The sequence below is a fragment of the Stigmatopora argus genome, chromosome 11, assembly GCF_051989625.1.
Source record: "Stigmatopora argus isolate UIUO_Sarg chromosome 11, RoL_Sarg_1.0, whole genome shotgun sequence".
In the NCBI taxonomy this organism is placed as follows: Eukaryota; Metazoa; Chordata; class Actinopteri; order Syngnathiformes; family Syngnathidae; genus Stigmatopora; species Stigmatopora argus.
In genome coordinates, this window is record NC_135397.1 from 2000234 (window position 1) to 2019228 (window position 18995).

At 43.5% G+C, this 18995-nt stretch overlaps 1 protein-coding gene across 1 annotated transcript; it reads left to right on the plus strand.

Moving 5' to 3' along the window:
• Positions 1-1219: 1219 nt before the first annotated feature.
• Positions 1220-18844, plus strand: LOC144085056 (serine protease HTRA1A-like). The gene is made up of 9 exons (XM_077614030.1): positions 1220-1963; positions 5629-5728; positions 6377-6581; positions 14611-14805; positions 14895-14927; positions 15421-15535; positions 16913-16970; positions 17061-17156; positions 18200-18844. The coding sequence occupies exons 1-9, from the start codon at positions 1483-1485 to the stop codon at positions 18366-18368; spliced, it is 1452 nt and encodes a 483-aa protein (XP_077470156.1). The 5' UTR covers positions 1220-1482; the 3' UTR covers positions 18369-18844.
• Positions 18845-18995: the final 151 nt, after the last annotated feature.

Below are 18995 nucleotides of genomic sequence, written 5' to 3' on the forward strand. Positions count from 1 at the left end.
TTGTACTTGTTATTCATTTAGCTTCTATGCTTTTCATTTATGCAAAGAATTCCTTAAAAATTATGAACTAGAATTATCAGATTATAATTAAGACCCGGCGTCCACATATGTGAACCGGATGTTTTGTGTAGGTAAATCTTGGAAACCAAATGCCAATATATTTTGGCCTATATAATCCAAAATTGTGACGTGTACCTCCGTGGATGCCAGGTTTGATTTAGTTTTTGGATTTTCTTATGACCTAAACTTGTTTCTTGCCCCATTAGAATATTCATCTCATCTCACCGCCATTTTTTGGTAACACGTCTTCGTTAGCTTCATGATCTTGAGTTGGACTTCCAAGTCCCTGGGCCGAGCATTAAAGAATATGAAAAGAAACTTGCAGCCATTTTTAGCAGCCTCGTCGTCCTCTCATCAGCGCACTTATTTATTTCTGCTCATATCACTGTCTCCAGGTTTCGATGGGAGGCCCAAATCACTCGTGTGGCTTCACGCGCTGGCTTAATTAAACGCTCTCGTGCCATTTTAGACCAGGAGACATCGGGAGGAGCCCATCCCTTCGCCTGGCCTGGGATTTTCCTCACATCCTGCACGCATGAGGTCCTTTTCATCTGCTGGCTATTTGTGGCCCCGCTGACGTCCTCCTCCCAAATCAGTGTCTTCCAATCTCCACTAATAATAAAGACCACTTAGTAGATGATTTATGGTTTCTACGCGATAGCGTCACTCCGTTAGCCCGCTACGGGTGTGTGGTGAAAATCTAATTTGATATAGATTCAAGTTGCTATGCAAAGGGAATTATCAAAAGTTTTATGTGCGAAAAAAAATCTTTTAGCATTTCATAGTTATTGCGCAACAATGCATCGGGGCACGCCCACTTTTTTCCAGCAATTCTGGTTGTGACGTCACAGCCGGATTTGATGACCATTTCTGGCTTGTTAGAGTCGGTTCTTCTTTATAAGCAATAGAATTGGGGTTTTCTTTTGGAGAATTTGCACTTATGGAGAAAATAATAAGACAAAAATAAGGTCAGATAGTTTTTGTTTACTTTATTCTCACAGATACAAAGATAAATCAAGAATAAATGGAAAATCCAAAAACATGTACGCACGCACGCACCCAGCACGACAACAAAAATAAATAAATAATGGCACAAATAAAAGGTTGGCGTTGGTCTGCGGTCAGTGGGATGCCATCCTGCTTGACTTGTGCACGTCACGGTTGCTCAGCCAATCAGAAGTCTTGTTGTGGTGCTCAAAGAAAAAGAAAAGAGAGAAAGAGAGAGAGAGAGAGAAAGGGAGATGTCAAGCAGCAGAGCGTAAACTCAGCTGGATGTTCTTTTCTTTCTCCTTAGTCCAATTTCGACGTCCCATCGCACTGCAAGCGCAGTACGCCAAGACGACTTTTAATCTTTTTTAAAGCCCAAACTTTAGTTTTTCGTTTCTTTATTTTCCCCCCCTCTCTCTCTCCATCTTTCCAATCATGTTTTGGTGCCTGTTCTTCCTCCTGTCTTTCGTGGACGCTCAAAGTTCCAGCCGCTTCTCGGTGGGCTGCCCGGCTCGATGCGACAAGTCCATGTGCCCCCGATCGGCGGCTTCGTTGTCCGACTGCCCCGCGGGACAGACGCTCGACGTCTGCCGCTGTTGCCCGGTGTGCGCGTCTGGAGAGGGCGAAGCGTGCACCGGCTCTGGTACTGGCACCGGCGGCGGTGGTGGTGGTAAACTCGGCGACCCGGTGTGCGGGGAGGGCCTGGAGTGCTCGGTGTCCGGCGGAGTGGGCTACACCGCCACCGTGCGTCGGCGCAGCAAGGCGGGCGTGTGCGCGTGCAAAGCGGTCGAGCCCGTGTGCGGCAGCGACGGGGTGTCGTACCGGAACGTCTGCGAGCTCAAGCGGGTCAGTCGCCGGGCGCAGAAGCTCCAGCAACCGCCGGTGATCTTCATTCAGCGAGGGGCCTGCGGCAAAGGTAAGCCGGATTCGTTTACCTTGAGATACGAATTTCATCCGGGTTTTCAAACATGAGGCTCGCGGGCCACGAGCGGACAAGAGTTCTGTGTATTCTGGGTCGTGAGAGTTTTAAAAAAAAGCCTTTCAGGGATAGCTTTTCGAGCTTTTAGGCACCCGTGACATCTTGATAGACATTATAAATATTGCTGCTCCATAATTGTTTGTTTTTATTTGTATTATTGAGGCCGGGTGGCTGACCGGTTAGTTAGCACGTTGAACTTCCAGTTTGGGGGTCAAGGGTTCGATCCCAGGTGTGTGAAGTTTGCATGTTCTCCCCCGGCTTGCGTGGGTTTTCTCGCCGTGGCAAAATCACGGAGCTCACCTCGTCTCTTTCTTTAATGGAATTAAGGTCCTTAGTCAGCTTTAATGGCTAAAGCGGCTAAATATAGCAACCGCTTCACTAAGGTAGGATAGGGAGGGATTCAAAATCAGCGGAATATGACCTTTGGTTTCAGTGCCATAAGCTGGTCGAGCGCCGTCAGTGGGGGATCTGGGTTCAAATCCAGGTCGGTCCACCTGCGTGGAGTTTGCATGTTCGCCCCGGGCCTGCGTGGTTTTTCTCCGGGTACTCCATTTTCCTCCCACATTACAAAGACACGCATGCTAGGCCGATGGGACACTCAACGGCCCAATCCCGACACCCGGCGTCTCCCACAACGTAGAAACCCAGCCAAGAGCCTTCAGTCTGGGTCTGCTTCTCAAGCCCCGCCTCCAAACGTTAAATCACGGCGAGCGGTCACGTGACGCCGCCTTTGATGGATGGTAAGGCCGCTCCTCGGGCAGACACGGGCTCGGCGGAAAACACAAAATTAGCAACCCGTGTTTCGGGGCTGAGGCCGAGGCGCGCTTCAAAGAAGCGTGCGGGCGCGGCGGTCGGAGCGTCCCGTCATATGTTTGTCGCTCGCGTGAGCCACGCCGAGGGCTCCGGTCTGCGGCCACGACTCCTCGTTTTCACCAGACGAAATTTCCACATCTGCTGTGAAACGTGGAACGTTTGATTTGGCGGCGGAAGAAAAAAGAAGAAGAAAAAAAAAACAGGCCCCTCCCACTTTGGAGATGTCCGTAGTCAGGGGCGGAGCTAGAGAAATATTTATGGGGTGGCGAGAGGGTGGCAAAGATGTCATGACGCCATCTTTTTGATGTGTTGCAAGAAAAGTTTGGTAGAAAAGTTGAATTTGACAGCAAAACGTTTCACAAACTTATCAGCCAAATCTTCGCTTTTTTTCCCCCAGTAGACCGCAAATGAATCTAGCCAAACATATCATATTTGTTATGTGAATTTTAGGCAATGTGATATTTTTTCCCCTGATTAAAAACTGATGTTTTATCCAAAACTGGTTCTTAAAAATCTCAAATGTGGAAAAAAATTGAATATGGATTTTTTTTTTACTTTTCAAAAAAGAACTAGTTCACGTTTTGCCCCTTTTTTATGAAAAAATGTCAACAAATTTGAGAATATTTGCTATTATAAGGCTGAAAAATGAGCTTTTGAACATATTTTAATGTTTATAAATGATTTAAACATTATCAGCAAAGCTAATTAGTGGACTATTTTTGGAGGACATAACTATCCTCCGAATAAAAGCGTATATATGACGTGACCCCCGACAAAAAAAATGAGTTTGACCCCTCCCCTAACTTGCAAAAAGCAGACCTGACGTCAAAATAAAAGCATGAGCTCACTTTCTGTGAGGGTGTTAATGTGAAATTCAAAAAGTGTCGCTTTTGGCAGGATCGCTTGGCCCAATGCCTGCCGTTCGTCATTAAATCCAGCCAACTTTTCTTTTAAAAGCATTTTTAACGCATTATGATGATTGACGGTCGCGTGAGAAAAACGGGCCTCGGAGTCCAAAAAAATGATTTTCCGCAAAACGGTTGACAAATGCCAACATCAGGAATTTGTTTTGGATCTGGTTGCCATTGCCCATGAGGCGAGATGTCCAATCAATTTTGAATGGGAGGACGGACTGGCAGCTGGTCAATGAGAAAACAAGTGACCCAAAAATTACCAGCAGGAATTGACACCAATTTCAACAGGAAATGACTCAAATTCAACAGGAAGCTTACTGCAAATGGAAAAAACTGCAAATAGTGCAAAATATACACAAAGGGATCTGAGCGTATCCTAAAATGACAAAAAAGTGACACAAAACAAAGTCATTGTCCGCCATTGACAACTATAGCTGTCCAATTCACTTTGCCCGGGAGGACTGACTGCGGATGCTAGGCGTCCAATCCGTTCCGATGTAGAAAGGGCGGATGGGGACCGACTTTCTGGTACCTCATCAAAGCCAGTTGGTGGCGGTCTCGATCACTGTGTTCATACAAACGTATTATTATGTCGTCAGGTGAGAGATCATTAAAAAAATCATTCCGCGGGTTCGATGCTATTTTTGTTTAATGATCATCACGTCCCCACTTTGAAGTCCGACGCCCTGGGAGGCTTTTGACTCCAAAATGTCTCCTGCCAGAGCCACCATGGCTGATATTTGCTGCAATTTCAAGGAGGGCGCCGGCCGTGAAAATTAGGGCGCTAGGCGGCTTAATTACCAGGTGGATTTTACCACGTTTCCTGACTTGCATTAATGAGCGGTGGCGCGGTCAAATTAGAGTGTGTGTTTGTGCGTTTGTGTGTGTGTGTGTGAGTAGAAATGCAGAATATTCCAAACCAAATGGGTGTGTGATAAGGTGGGGAAGATGAGAAATGCCAGGGTTGGCCGTCTGTGGTATATTAGAACTGTTTAATCGGCCACGTTTCCACGACAACCATCTTAAAGCCCTTTGACCAGACGTTTGGTTGCCGGACTTTTGGTCGCCGGACCTTTGGTCGCCCGGACCCAAACGTTCGGCGACCAAACGTCCGGCGACCAAAAGTCTGGCGACCAAACAAGGTAAAACAACACGGTCTACGAATCAATCAAAGCCAACAATGGCCATGAGCAGTTTCACTGAGCCAACGTGTGAGTGTACTATAAGAGTTTGTATGTACATGCGTTGTCCCTTTAAGAAGGTACGTCAGTCAGGGTCTTAACAAGTTCTCCAACAAAAAACAATAAAAGTATGGGGAATTTTGAGCTTTTCTGTAGCCTAATAATTAATAAGGCATTAAGTATGACTAAATAATAATTCACAGTTTGTATTTAGGGAATTTGAGCAACTATTTTAAATGGTAGTTATCAATAACCTTCCGGGCGACCAAACGTCCGGCGACCAAAAGTCCGGCGACCAAACGTCCGAGTCCCCTTAAAGCCACACGATTACTTTACTGGCGACTTTACCCAATTTGATAGATTGGACGATACTGAGTCCGTATCCTATCTTTGTCAACAAAACCCAGAAATGTGTGATGGAGTGCTCCATTTTCTAGCCCCCTTCGTTCATTCGCTCCCCCTCAGTCAAAACGCCGACCAATGAGGAACCCGGATGGGTGTGCGAGGAATTGTGACCCGAGCGAAACGGTCCAAACCACAACAGAACAGTCATTTCCTTCCTCGTGACAAAATGCGAAATTTGTTTGTATTCTTACGTCACCTAGCGTCTACGGTTTTGCTCTTTTGTTTATGTTGAAGTGTGTCTTATCCAATGTGTGTGTGTATGTGTGTGTGTCCTTCTTTGTATTTCCAGCTCAGGACAACCCAGACAGCCCAAGACATAAGTACAACTTCATTGCCGACGTGGTGGAGAAAATTGCGCCAGCTGTGGTTCACATCGAGCTCTACCGCAAGTAAGAAACGAGCACCTGGGTGTGTGTAAGTGTGTGTTTAAGTGTGTGTGTGTGTGTGTGTGTGTGTGTGAGTGTTTTCCGAAATTTACAGCCCACCTGCGTACTCAACCGCCCACTCGGCAGAATCTCAGTGCGTTTTCCAAAGCTAACATTGTGTCTTTTTCATCATCCACCCAAGCGCTTCCTCATTTCTGCACCCCTATTGTAGGGTCCCCCCCCCCTTTGACTCGTCACCTGTGTCACCCGGGACTTCTCGGCCCGTGGTTACCGCGACGTGTCTGGAGTCTGAGTCATCCCGCTCCAATCTGTCTCTCATTTACTAAAGCGCCGCTGCTTTGCTTTGCTTTGCTTTGCTTTGACTTGACACCGGAGTTGCAAAGGGGAGGTTTTTTTTGGTGGGCTTCCAGGAACGTTCGCTCTCAACTTTCCACTGTGAGGCTTTTCTGGGATTTTTTTCATCCACTTTTACAAGAAGGCAGCATACGTGCAAACTAAATTTACGTGAGAAAATCTTGCAACAACAATTATCGATTATAATGCCGATGATCTACCCCTGTTTTTTGACTGATTTATTCGTAACTTTAAACCCACCTCCGCCCTGTAGTCTACGTCTCCCCGTTCACATTGTTTTGGTCTTTTCCGGTTCAGGATGACGTACTCCAAGCGCGAAGTGGCCGTGGCCAGTGGCTCGGGCTTCGTGGTGGCCGACGACGGGCAGATCGTGACCAACGCGCACGTGGTGGCCAACAAGCACCGCGTCAAGGTGGAACTCAAGGGCGGCGCCATCTACGAGGCCAAGATCAAAGACGTGGACGAGCGCTCCGACATCGCACTCATCAAGATCGAGGCGCCAGTGAGTAGTCGTGACCCTCCGAGCGTGAACCGGGTGCCCGACCCCGACCGCACCCCTTTAAGCTCCGCCCCTGAGTGTAAGACATGTTACAGACAGCTTTCAAGTCAACCTGAACTGAACTAGAACAGAACAACACTGTTAAATATGGAAATGCAACCTTAATTTACAAAATCTTCCAATACAAAGCTCCTCCCCCACTGCAAGATTTTGTACCCAAAAATTCCAACACATCAACAAGGGCTGGCTCTAGAGGTGACTGTGTAGTTCCCTTCAAAAAGAGTGCTAAATTAGCCAAAGCACCTTCTCTCCTCATACATGAAACTTAATAGCAATTAGCTTACGTCAAGGGTGTCAGACTCGGGTTGGTTCGCGGGGCGCATTAACGTCAACTCGATTTTATGTGGGCATATTTTTTTTATAAATGGATTAAAAGAACTGGATTAAAATCCCTGAATATTCAGTTTTTTATAGATCTAAAACAATGTTTATTTTAGCTTTTTTTATATAATTTTTTTTAGATTTTACAAAATGATTTTTGAACTAAAAACATAGAAAAATGGATTAAAAAATAAAATTATTGATTTAAAAGGGGGAAAATCAGGAAATTTAATATAAATCTATACTCTTCATTTTAATTTGATCCTAAAACAGAAAGTCGGCACTCATGATTTACTTTCTCGGGCCGCACAAAATGATGTGGCGGGCCAGATTTGGCCCCCGGGCCGCCACTTTGACACATGTGGCATACGTGAACTTCTTGGCCAATCATCTGGCTGTTAGATGAACAAGATTGCGATAAAACTGTGCTACGTGTGTGTTTGGTATGTGTCATCGTTTATCTACAACCTACACAAAGGACTAAACATGAAAAATGTATAGACACGTTGTCGGATCCAGTGGCTCTTTTTTTTACTAGGAGTCGCTTGAAAGTTCATTTCCAAACCTCTGCGATGTGATTATTACCAAGGAAGCTCCAATTTCATCCGGGGGACTCTCAAAACGTCACTTTTGTACCCCCTGCAACTAAATCAACGCGTGGGCTCGCCACTGTGTCGTTTTTAAGGGCGCGGGGGGTTGTCTGGGGGTGCTAAATCACAATAATTCCGAATGGAGGTCAAAGTGAGACGGAATGCAGTTGAGGCCGCAAACAAAGAGAGGCTGGCTGTCTTTATCGGAGCTTACTGTTTTTTTTAGTAGTATTCAAGCAGAATATACAGAAAAATGACAAAGATGCGAGGATGCTAATCAGCTAAGCTAATGAAGAATGAAAACGAACAGATGTTGGACATTTTAGTTCCTGGGGCAAATTGCGCCTGATTTTAGGAGGCTGTAAATTATTGGGCAAAATATATCGTAAGTTTACGTTGACGTGTTAAAAGAGTTGCTGGGAAAAAGAACATAAAGACAACACGGCGTGGACTTTGCGCTAGCTCGCTGTCTCTCTTTATCTGTCTGTGTTGATTTCTCCGTCTGCTGGACGCCAGGCATTTACGCTATTCGCGCTACATGCTAATGCCGACATGCGGGAACGCGTGGCAGCCGGCCAGACTGTTCGGCGGGGTAAAAAAAAACATCATTTTTCGCCAAACTAACAAATGTGTCATCTGAAAATATACAGAATTTCTATCATTCATTGACAGCTAAGAAGCACCACTGAAAATCCCATTTGAACAAAAAGTGTTGGCATAAAAAGCAGGATTTAAGAGGATTGGGATTTTCCAAAACTGGTCTGATTTTAAAAAGCTTTCTTTGCATCGTTTAATCACATGTTCGCATCATCATTTAAAAAAAAAGACTATTATTTTAAGAGTGTGAATACACACCCAAATCTATCACTAACCTGCCAAGATCCACGCGAAAATAACCCGAACGTAACGCAATACAGTAAAACGCAGTATGCGTAATTATGTGTGACGGCGTATTCTTTACTACTCAAAAGCTTCTCGTTTCTAACCTCAAATCTCGGAGCGGTCGTAATCTGAGAGCCCCCCGCAGAATGAAAAAAACGTTTTTTTGTCTGGTCCTCCTTGGTAAAAGTGGACTTTCTTCCATTCCCAAGGTTTGCGGGTAAACACTTCAAACTCTGGGGGATACATTAAGTCTGGAACTTCACAGGATATGGATTTAAGAAGGTTTTTGGGGGGGAGGGGGTTTAAAAATGGGGGACGGGGGAGAAAAGTAGCAGTGCGGTCAGTTGACCTAGAAAACCTGGTTTGAGGCTATTCCGCGAGTACGGTGGCACGTGGCGTTGCACCGTAAAGACGCACGATAAAAACGTCTATGATATCGTTATTTCACGCAAAGTGGATTTACCACGAGTTTAGCCGCTTGGAATTTATTCGTGTGTGTGACCAAGGGCCAGAAAGTCTTGAATTCCTAATATGGTGGGTGATCATTTTACGGGCTGGTTTTTGCCGAATAGCTTAGCTTTTGTTACCGTGAAGGCCGACCGCCATTTAACCACCACAAACTCTTGGCGCTAGCAGTACGCGTGCTAAAAGAATGGTGTAGAGCAGAGTGTGAAAGTGGCGGCCCGGGGGCCAAATCTGGCCCGCCGCATCATTTTGTGTGGCCCGGGAAAGTCAATGATGAGTGCCGACTTTCTGTTTTAGGATCAAATTAAAATGAGGATTATAGATGTCTATTACATTTCCTGATTTTCTCCCTTTTAAATCAATAATTGTCATTTTTTAATCCATTTTTTCTGTGTTTTTAATTCAAAAATCAGTTTGTAAAATCTAAAAATATATTTAAAAAAAAGCTAAAATAAACATTGTTTTAGATCTTTAAAAAACTGAATATTCAGGGTTTTTAATCCAGTTCTTTTAATCCATTTATATATATTTTTTCTAAATATTATATCTAAAATGGTCCGGCCCACGTGTTTTTAGTTCAAAAATCATTTTTTTAAATCTAAAAATATCTAAAAATATTTTCTATTTTCCACTTTAATATGGAACATAATGATTAAAAGAGATTTTCCCTTACTAAGAAAAAAAGCTCAAATAAACCATTTTTTTTAGATCTATAAAAAAAGATTTAAAAAAAAAATTATATCTAAAATGGTCCGGCCCACATGAAACCGAGTTGACGTTAACGGGGCCCGCGAACGAACCTGAGTCTGACGACCTTGGTGTAGAGGAAGAAAAATATGAATAATGAAATCAGGAAATTGCTTGTTGGCCTCCTCTTGACGAGTAGCATTAGCATAGCGTAGCATCAACTGGAACTTCGGTGATTTGTCTTTCTACCATGTCAATTATTTGTTAAAAAATACATTTAGTAGTGCAGATTCATTCTCATACAGTTGTTTTTTATTCTTTTGGTATGTTTTTTGTATTATTTTGCCATCATTCTAATTGTAGGTTACAAAAAAAATGTGCATTTTCCCTATCTTGAACTAAATCTGTTTTTGACAGGAGGGCTTTTTTTGTACATGCAGTACAAGATAGAATACTATATAAAGTACTCCGGCCATTATCTTGTTATCTGCTACATTGGGTAAACGTTTCCTCAGGAAATACGAGATCGGATCCCTGGATAATCATTGGCTGTGGACAAAAATATGTGCACTGTAGTGCAGCCGTTTGTGAGTGGAAGACGACTCAGTGGGGACACGGAAGACTGCAAGTGTTTTTGCCAGTGGAAAGACCTTCGTAGACAGGCCAAAAAAAAAGATTGACTTTGATTTCTCCTTCTGTTTGACTGACCCCTTCCCCGTTTTTTTCCCGGTAGACCAAAGCACGTCTTAAAATCCGAGAAGTGTAACGACTACATCAGGAGTGATCGCGATTCAACTTGGAAGTTTTGCGTTTCTGCATTGCAACGTAGCGACTTGACGTTCACCGTACTATGATTAGCAACACTTTTTAATGTAGAAAAAGGTGCTATTAAATAAACAACAGCTCCTCACTGGAGGAAGGAAAATTAATTGAATGATCGTCATTGGACAGACTATTGCTGTGCTCGATTGTCCTTAACTATACCGGATTTTCTTGCATCAAGCTGGACTAGGTCTAAACTTTGAAACCAGATGGGACATACTTTTGTGAAAGTAGCGTCTGGACACTCATGGACTAAACTGGACCATAATCTAGTTCAAAACTGAACTGAACTGGTCTTGATTGTCCTTAACTATACTGGATTTTCTTGCATCAACCTGGACAAGGTCTAAACTTCGAAACCAGATGGGACATGCTTTTGCGAAACTAGCGTCTGGATGCTTTCGGACCAAACTGGAACACAATCTAGTTCAAAACTGAATTGGATAGACTATAGCTGTGCTCGATTACCCTTAACTATATTGGATTTTCTTGCATCAACCTGGACCGAATCTGTCCTACTTTTGCGACCTACTTGTTGCATTAATTGTCCTTAACAGAGCCCTATAAAATGTCCTGAACGTAGGCGTCCTCTGACTTCTTTTGCTCAGAAATGAACTAACAGTGACTGTTCTACACCGGTGGGTGGTCCACTTGGAACAATGAGGCTAATTGCGTGTAATTTGTCACAGAGCGACACGCTAAATATATTGCCCAAGCGTTGGCCAAGCTAACGCTACTTGCCTCCAGCCCCGGCCACCGCTCATGTCGTTGACGTGGGCGCACAAAAAGCGGTGGGGTTTCCTTCCATGTGGATCTGCTCAATGTCCAGCAGTTCGCATAAACGCAAACACATGCGTTTGATGTGTGTCGGTTCTGGCAAAGAGCCGCCGAGAAAAACCCTTTGAACTCCCTAAATCACAATGATGAGAAGGAGACGGGCCACGGTGCGGCCATTTTTCTTTACCATCCAAACGTGTACTTATGTGGGCCGCTTAAGTGATGCTGACCGGCCACAAGCGACCTTGAACGCGGGCCGATACTCGGAGGCCAATACGTGGATGCGCAGATGTCTCACCATGAGTAACGACCAGAAGACTCCATTTATATGCCTGACTCAATTATAATGCTTTTGAGAAGCGAATTTTGCGGCGTGGAACCGACATGCTGGGATTGGATGGGAACTCGGGAAAGGGGGTCTGAGCCTCAGTTCCATTCTGAGCATCAGTTCCATTCTGAGTGACGCTTTCCTTCCCCCCATTTGTACAATTCTTTACAGACAAATCAATGTACATGAAGCAGAAAATATACCCCTTAATATATCTCCTTAGACCCCTTAAAATCTGGTATAGTTAAGGACAATTGAGTCCAATCCTGTTCGGCAATAGTGTGTCCAATTCAGTTTTGAACTGGATTCTGGCCCAGTTTAGTCCATGAGCGTCCAGACGCTAGTTTCACAAAAGTAGGTCTCATCTGGTTTCGAAGTTCAGACCTGGTCCATGTTGATGCAAGAAAATCTGGTATAGTTAAGGACAATCAAGACCAGTTCAGTTCAGTTTTGAACTAGATTATGGTCCAGTTTAGTCCATGAGTGTCCAGACACTAGTTTCACAAAAGTAGGTCTCATCTGGTTTCAAAGTTCAGACCTGGTCCAGGTTGATGCAAGAAAATCTGGTATAGTTAAGGACAATTGAGTCCAATCCTGTTCAGCAAAAGGCTGTCCAATTCAGTTTTGAACTGGATTCTGGTCCAGTTTAGTCCGAGAGCGTCTAGTTTTATTTTGAAAAAGCGGACATCTCAAAAGTAGTAAGTCTTCTCGACACGTTAGGCAATTCTGTCCCCAGTCCAAATTGAACAAGTGTCTGCTAACGTTGCTAATCTGTCCAAACAGCTTTCCAGCATTTCAAATCCATTTTCTTTGCGCTGTTGGAAAACGCGTCAAGTGCGTCAAATTGTCAGCTGCACTCTGATTCATTCGGCACTTGTTCCTCTTTCTGAAGATCAATTTGGAATAACTTCATTCTGAGGTTGCCAGATGGCCTTTATTTTGTGACTCACTATTGTGCATAGGCTTGACATAGGCTCTACTTGGCTGTCGTATATTATTTTTCCCCCCGTGTGGATTTGACTCAGGTTTCACATTCTTTTCCTGTAATTTGTGGTTCCCCGTTGTGCCTTTTATCGTTGTCGCCTGCTCGTATCTTCGGGCGAGAGGCTCGAATGGTCGCAGTGAGTCACGGTTCTCTGTTTACCAAAACTTGTGGCAGTGTCCAAGTGGCTTCACATCGGAGTGTTGTTCAATTGCCGGATAACTGATGCTTTTTGCACTATTCGGCGTCCAGGTCAAGGATGCAAAAACAAATGATCTGTTTTGTGAAGTATTCCTTTAGAGGATTAATGCCATTTGATTTGGTTTTTCACACGGGAAAGACGAAGGACATGTTGATCTCGGCCTCGCATTTAAATGCAGATATTTTTCCAGATTCTTTGAATATTTCCACGATATAATAGGTGGTAGCTGATAAAATCTGGAAATTCCTTGCAATTGCATACCTGTCAACCTCTGCCGATAACTGCCCTTATAAATGATTATTGACTCCCCTCACAAACCCCCAAAAAACCTTACAAACACCGTTCGACTCGTATACGAGAGAAATTGTAGAATTCAACCATTTTAAGGAACTTTTAAGGTTACGGCTTATACGCGGAGACGGCTAATATGTGAGAACATACGGTAATTAGTTTCACACAACGTCCCAACTTCATTGGGCTTTGTAGATTTATTGCATGTTGCCATGGAGACCACTATGACTTGTGTCAGGCGTCTGTTTGTGCTTGCACACGTCAAACAGCGTAAGGCCTACCTGCTTCATGCACACACACACTCACACACGGCGTGTTTGCGCGTACACTTAGCACGTTTGCTTTTCACACCGTAGCGTCGACCAGACCAACGCCACGATGTCCCGGCGAAGGTGGTCTCTCGGTCAAGACGGTGGCCCGTCCCCGCCGTCGTGAAAGAACGAGCTTCACCGCCAATTCCCCTCAGAGCGGGTCAAAGGTCAAGCCATGGAATTTGCTCCAAAACATAACCGCTGACTTTCTCCCAGCCGCCAAATACGACCAATCATCCGCAGTTTACGACGCCAATGCGCATTTTGTATCAAAGCTACGAAAGCTAAAAATCAAGCCGTTTTTTTCCATAACTGTAAGACACAAAATTCCTTATTATTTATTTAGGCAAAAAGGCTGCGTGTTGGGAAAGTGGCGGCGGCATGATGTGGTTTGACTGCAGCATGAGATGATTTCACCAGCGCGCAGGGATAAATTTAACTTCTCCCAAACGTCGGATTCTACATCGTAAGCCGCCGATTTCTAACTAGCTTCGCCACATTGTCAGTATTTACCGACGCCAACCTTTTTTTGTCCTGCCAGCTGTCTCCACGCACGTGCGGGAGGACACAAATGATGATTATTATGATTACATTATTCGTTTATTTATGTGTGCACATTACGGCGAAGCTTGTTGTACTTGTGTTCAGACAATAATGGCGTTCGATTGCATTGAAATGCTTTGGCAGCGAGGCATTTGGGGACGCTAACGTTTTAGCTTCAGTCGCTGCTGTGGGAAAGGGAATTATTGTTGTGTGGGATGGGTGTCGTCGAGGTTTTTTTTCCCACATGAAATATTATAATGACAGTCGGAGGGGCTTAAAAAAGAATCAGTTGTAAACGCATCGGAGTTGATTGATTGGTATCGTCGTATAATGCAAAAATTTGGAGGAAAAAAAGGAGGTTTTGCAGCTTGATTGGCATGAAAAAACCAAAAGAGGACTAAAACAAAGCAAGGTTATGTAATGACATCTTTTAAGATTAAAATGTATACCATTATATCATGAAAAAAAAGAAAAAGGAAACAGATTTCACCATACAATGTTTATTATTTCTTCCACTGCAGATGACAAAATGGTTTTTTTTTCTGATTTCAGACCTGAATTTGCACAAACTGTAATATTAAACAAGATTTTTTTTTACAATTTCCCCCCTTAAAATGTCAATTAGAGTAATACCATGAAGAAGAGAGTCATCTTGGCTAAACATACATTTTCAGCATTTTAGGGCAAAAATATGCAAAAAAAAAAGCTTTAAAAAAAGCTCTAAGACTATCATAATTTATTTTTCCGTTTTTTTCCCCCGTCCACTCGCAGACCAAGCTCCCCGTGCTGCTCCTGGGCCGCTCGTCGGACCTGAGGCCGGGTGAGTTCGTGGTGGCCATCGGAAGCCCCTTCTCCCTGCAGAACACCGTCACCACGGGAATCGTCAGCACCACCCAGAGGGGGGGCAGGGAGCTGGGCCTCAGCAACTCGGACATGGACTACATCCAGACGGACGCCATCATCAATGTACCCAGGCTTTATAAATAGAATGAGCATAATCAAAATACTACTACTGGTTCCTAAACAATCTTTTTTTTTCTTTGTTTGGTTCACAGTATGGCAACTCAGGAGGACCTCTAGTCAATCTGGTAAGAAATAGTTTTCAGACTTCACATGTTATGTGTAAATGTTGTGTGTACGCGGTGCTATGAACTGCTGAGTTTAGGGTTAGGGGTCAAAATGTGAAGTATTATATATGTGGAAAATGATTTTGCCACTCAATCCTGGCTGTTTTTAACATAGTTTCATAGTTTTTGCATCCCTAACGGTGCATTAGAAGACGCCCACTTTTTCCTAATTTCTGGTTGTGACATCACAACCAGATTTTTTCGTTTTTAGCTTTTCTAGTACTGCGCGAGTTGGTGCACGTTAAATGAATGACAGAAGTGGCTACGAGAGAATAGAAGCCTATGGATCGCTTGCTAGCCGACAAACTGTGACATCATTTTTGAGTGGGCGGGGCCAAGGAAGCTGAGAGTACCTGACATGATTCAATCTTACAAGTTTAGAGTGGTTTCAATATTATAATTCTTGAGTGGTTTAAACTTTTGTGACTTCATACGACAACAATCATGTTTCCAGGATGGCGAGGTGGTCGGAATCAACACGCTAAAGGTGACCGCAGGAATTTCCTTCGCCATTCCCTCGGATAAAATTCAGCAGTTCCTGGCGGAGTCCTATGACAGGCAATCCAGGGGTGAGTTCAACGCAACTGTTTTTATGCAAGTGCAAAAATGACATTTTCCATAAGGCCTTACAAAAAAAATCTGATGTGTCACTCCCTGTCGGTTTGGGAGAATCGAACCCGCACCCCCGGGATGACAGCACTGCCAGCGTCTTCCAGTCAAAATGAATTGGACAGGACAGTCTATGAGTGCATTGAGCACCCTATAAAGGGTTAACAGAAATTAATACAGTGAATCTAGAATGGCTGTTGGAAAAATGAAGCTTGGTGGAGAACTGTCCAAGGCGATTTTTTTTTTTAACTCGGAAGGAAAGCGGTGAAGCGGCGTCTGCCAGCATGGAATATAGCTTATGTGGGGGTTGGGGGTGTTTAATCGTGACTGTTAAATTATTTCCACAAGCATGTTGTGAACGCAACTGGCGGTATTAGGACTTAACAGCTGTGTTGTCTTTAGGAAACCGCTTGTCTTCCGTCAGGCTAATTGGACAGGGGGAGGGCGGCAGTTAAAGACTGATGAGCGGGAATGGCGACGTTCCCAAGTGATGGCCGGGTTACAATCGGAAGACGGGTGGATAATTATAGCGATGTTAACGGTTGTGTTTAGTCGCAATGATTGACGGGAGGGTTGTTTGGGATTTCGACTGGCCTGGTCGTTACGATTGAAATGGTGCAATCAACATAATTCATGGAAGGGTTTGTTTCTGCATAGTGGAAACCGACCGCGTCATCAAAAGCTCAGATTCTGTTAGAAGGGTACACGGTCGATTGGTCGCCGGCCTTTTGGTCGCCGATCTTTTGGTCGCCGGTCTTTTGGTCGCCGGTCTTTTGGTCGCCCGGAAGGTTATTGATAATTACCATGAAAAATTGGTGCTCAAATTCCCTAAATACAAACTGTGAATTACTATTTAGTCATACTTAATGCCCTAGTAATTATTAGGCTAAAGAAGAGCTCCAAATTTCCCGGACTTTTATTGTTTTTTGTTGGAGAACTTGTTAAGACCCTGACTGACGTCGCTTCTTAAAGGGACAACACATGTACATACAAACTCTTATACACTCACACGTCGGCTCAGTGAAACTGCTCATGGCCATTGTTGGCTTTTATTCATGCGTAGACCGTGTTGTTTTACCTTGTTTTGTCGCCGCTCTTTTGGTCGTCGTTTTTTTGGTCGCCCGTTGCCGCGGTCGGGGCGACCAAAAGACCGCGACCAAAAGACCGCGACCAAAAGACCGGCGACCAAAAGACCGGTGACCAAAAGACGGCGACCAAAAGACGGCGACCAAAAGACCGGCGACCAATCGACCGGCGACCAATCGACCGCACACGGTTAGAAGGTGTTTGAGTCAATGGAGAACACAATTGACGTATGTATTGATGCCACTTTACAGGTACGGCGGCTTCCAAAAAGAAATATATCGGCGTGCGGATGATGACTCTCACTTCAGCGTATGTTGCTACTATTTGTCGTTTTGCATGCTTGATGACTCTGATTTCTATATTAACGCCATCTGTTTTTTTTTCTTTCGTTTTTTGCAGGCTGGCCAAAGAGCTGAAGAGCCGACATCGAGACTTCCCTGACATCACCTCTGGCGCTTACGTTATGGAAGTCATTGCGAAGACGCCAGCTGCGGTGTAAGTGATAGTTTTCGCACATGGCTCCGAAAGGATCCACACATTTTGGGGTAAAGATTTTACAGAGCGCTCATTGAGGTGTTTTTACGTGGAGGATGACTGACGTCTGTGGACACTTATTAGGCTTTAAATTGCAGGCTTATGAAAGCTAAGTGTGTTCTTTTTTACAATGTTTATGGGAACAGGCTACTTCCTGGTTTTAATGGCCCCAGGGACGGATGGATTAGTGCTCCATTTTTGTTGCGGTCCACGTTACGGCTTCATTTGGAGGGCCGTTATGTTTGTAATTAATTGATAGCTTTTCTGATCGTCGAAAGATTATTTAAAGAAATTAAGATTTGCACAGTCCTATTTTGAATCTCTTAATAGGATGAATAAAAAGGGGGAAACCTCATATATTTCTTTTTATCTTTTCTTTTTTTAATTAAACTGGAAAAATAGTATGTTTTTTTACATTGAAAACAGAAGGTAAACATTGTCAGTGTTATTTTTTTAAATATTTAGATTTTTTTTAAATATATATTTTTGGATTTAAAATGAGTGGAACCCCTTCTATAATATTTTGTTTTTCATATTTTAAAAAGAGGTTTTTTTCCTTAGAAAGACAAAATATGAAATTTTCCTTAGAAAGACAAAATATGAAATTTTCCTTTTTCATACTTTAACCATGACTTTGTCATTTAAAACAAAAGGAAAAGAAGCAAATAAATTTGAAGAAATATAGTTCACTCTTTTTGTTTCCATAAAAAAAATCATATTTATTTATTTAGATTTTAAGAAAGGCTTTAGTGATTTAAAAAACTGAAACATAAGGAATTATTTTAGTCATTAGAATATAATCATGACAAAAGCAAAAGCGCAAATTAGATCATTTGAGGGGCACTTTGTAGCTCATGTAAACTAGAATTTTGTGAGTTCTGGAATTCCATTGTGGCACTTTAGCTCAATTTCCTAGCATCACATTCATGCCAAAAAAAATGAAATCTCATTATACTTGTATAATGACAATAATTCATTTCAAGCAACTGTAATCTTTCTTCCAGCGCCGGCCTGAAAGAACACGACGTGATCATCTCCATCAACGGCAAAAGGATCTCCACGGCCAACGACGTGAGCGCCGCCGTCAAGAAGGACAAAAGCCTGAAAGTGGTGGTGCGGCGCGGGAACGAGGACGCCATCCTCACCGTCGTTCCCGTGGAGATCGACCCTTGACCTCCGCTCCGGTTAGAACTGCGGCCATGTTGGACTTCCCACTGGGGAACTCTCCGGTGGCAGGCGTGGGGGAGGGGGGAGGGATTCCATGGACACGCCATCCTCCCGTGGGGTGCCGGATATCGGAACATTCTGGCGATATGCCTCGAAAAGCGACGACTGTACGGATCGCTGGAAAAAGCCGCGCTGTACTTCCTTTCTGTGTGTTTGTGGGTTTGGTTGTGTGGGTCTGTTTTTAATTTTCTACTCTTTCGGGCACACCCCAACAAACAAGAAGCTATTGTCTGTCTTTTTTTTCCTTTTAATATTATTGCTCAGTCAGTCCTTCCTCTGCACTTTTGTAGCTATTTAAGGACTTCCTGAGCACCTTACTTGTGTAATTGTTATGTTCTAACCTTTTTTGTTTTTGATTGAACAAAATGAAGTACTGTAGACATTTTCTAATATTTGATGGAAATAAATTGTTTCACATTTTGGTTTTGAAAGAGATTTTTTTTTTTTAAAGCATTACATTCTCTTTTCTGGACACTACGATGGCTTACATTGCATTATTTTTCCTCTCTAGATGGTCATAAGCTACCATAAAAAGTTAAACAAATACACGAAATGCTATTTCAAATCAAATGA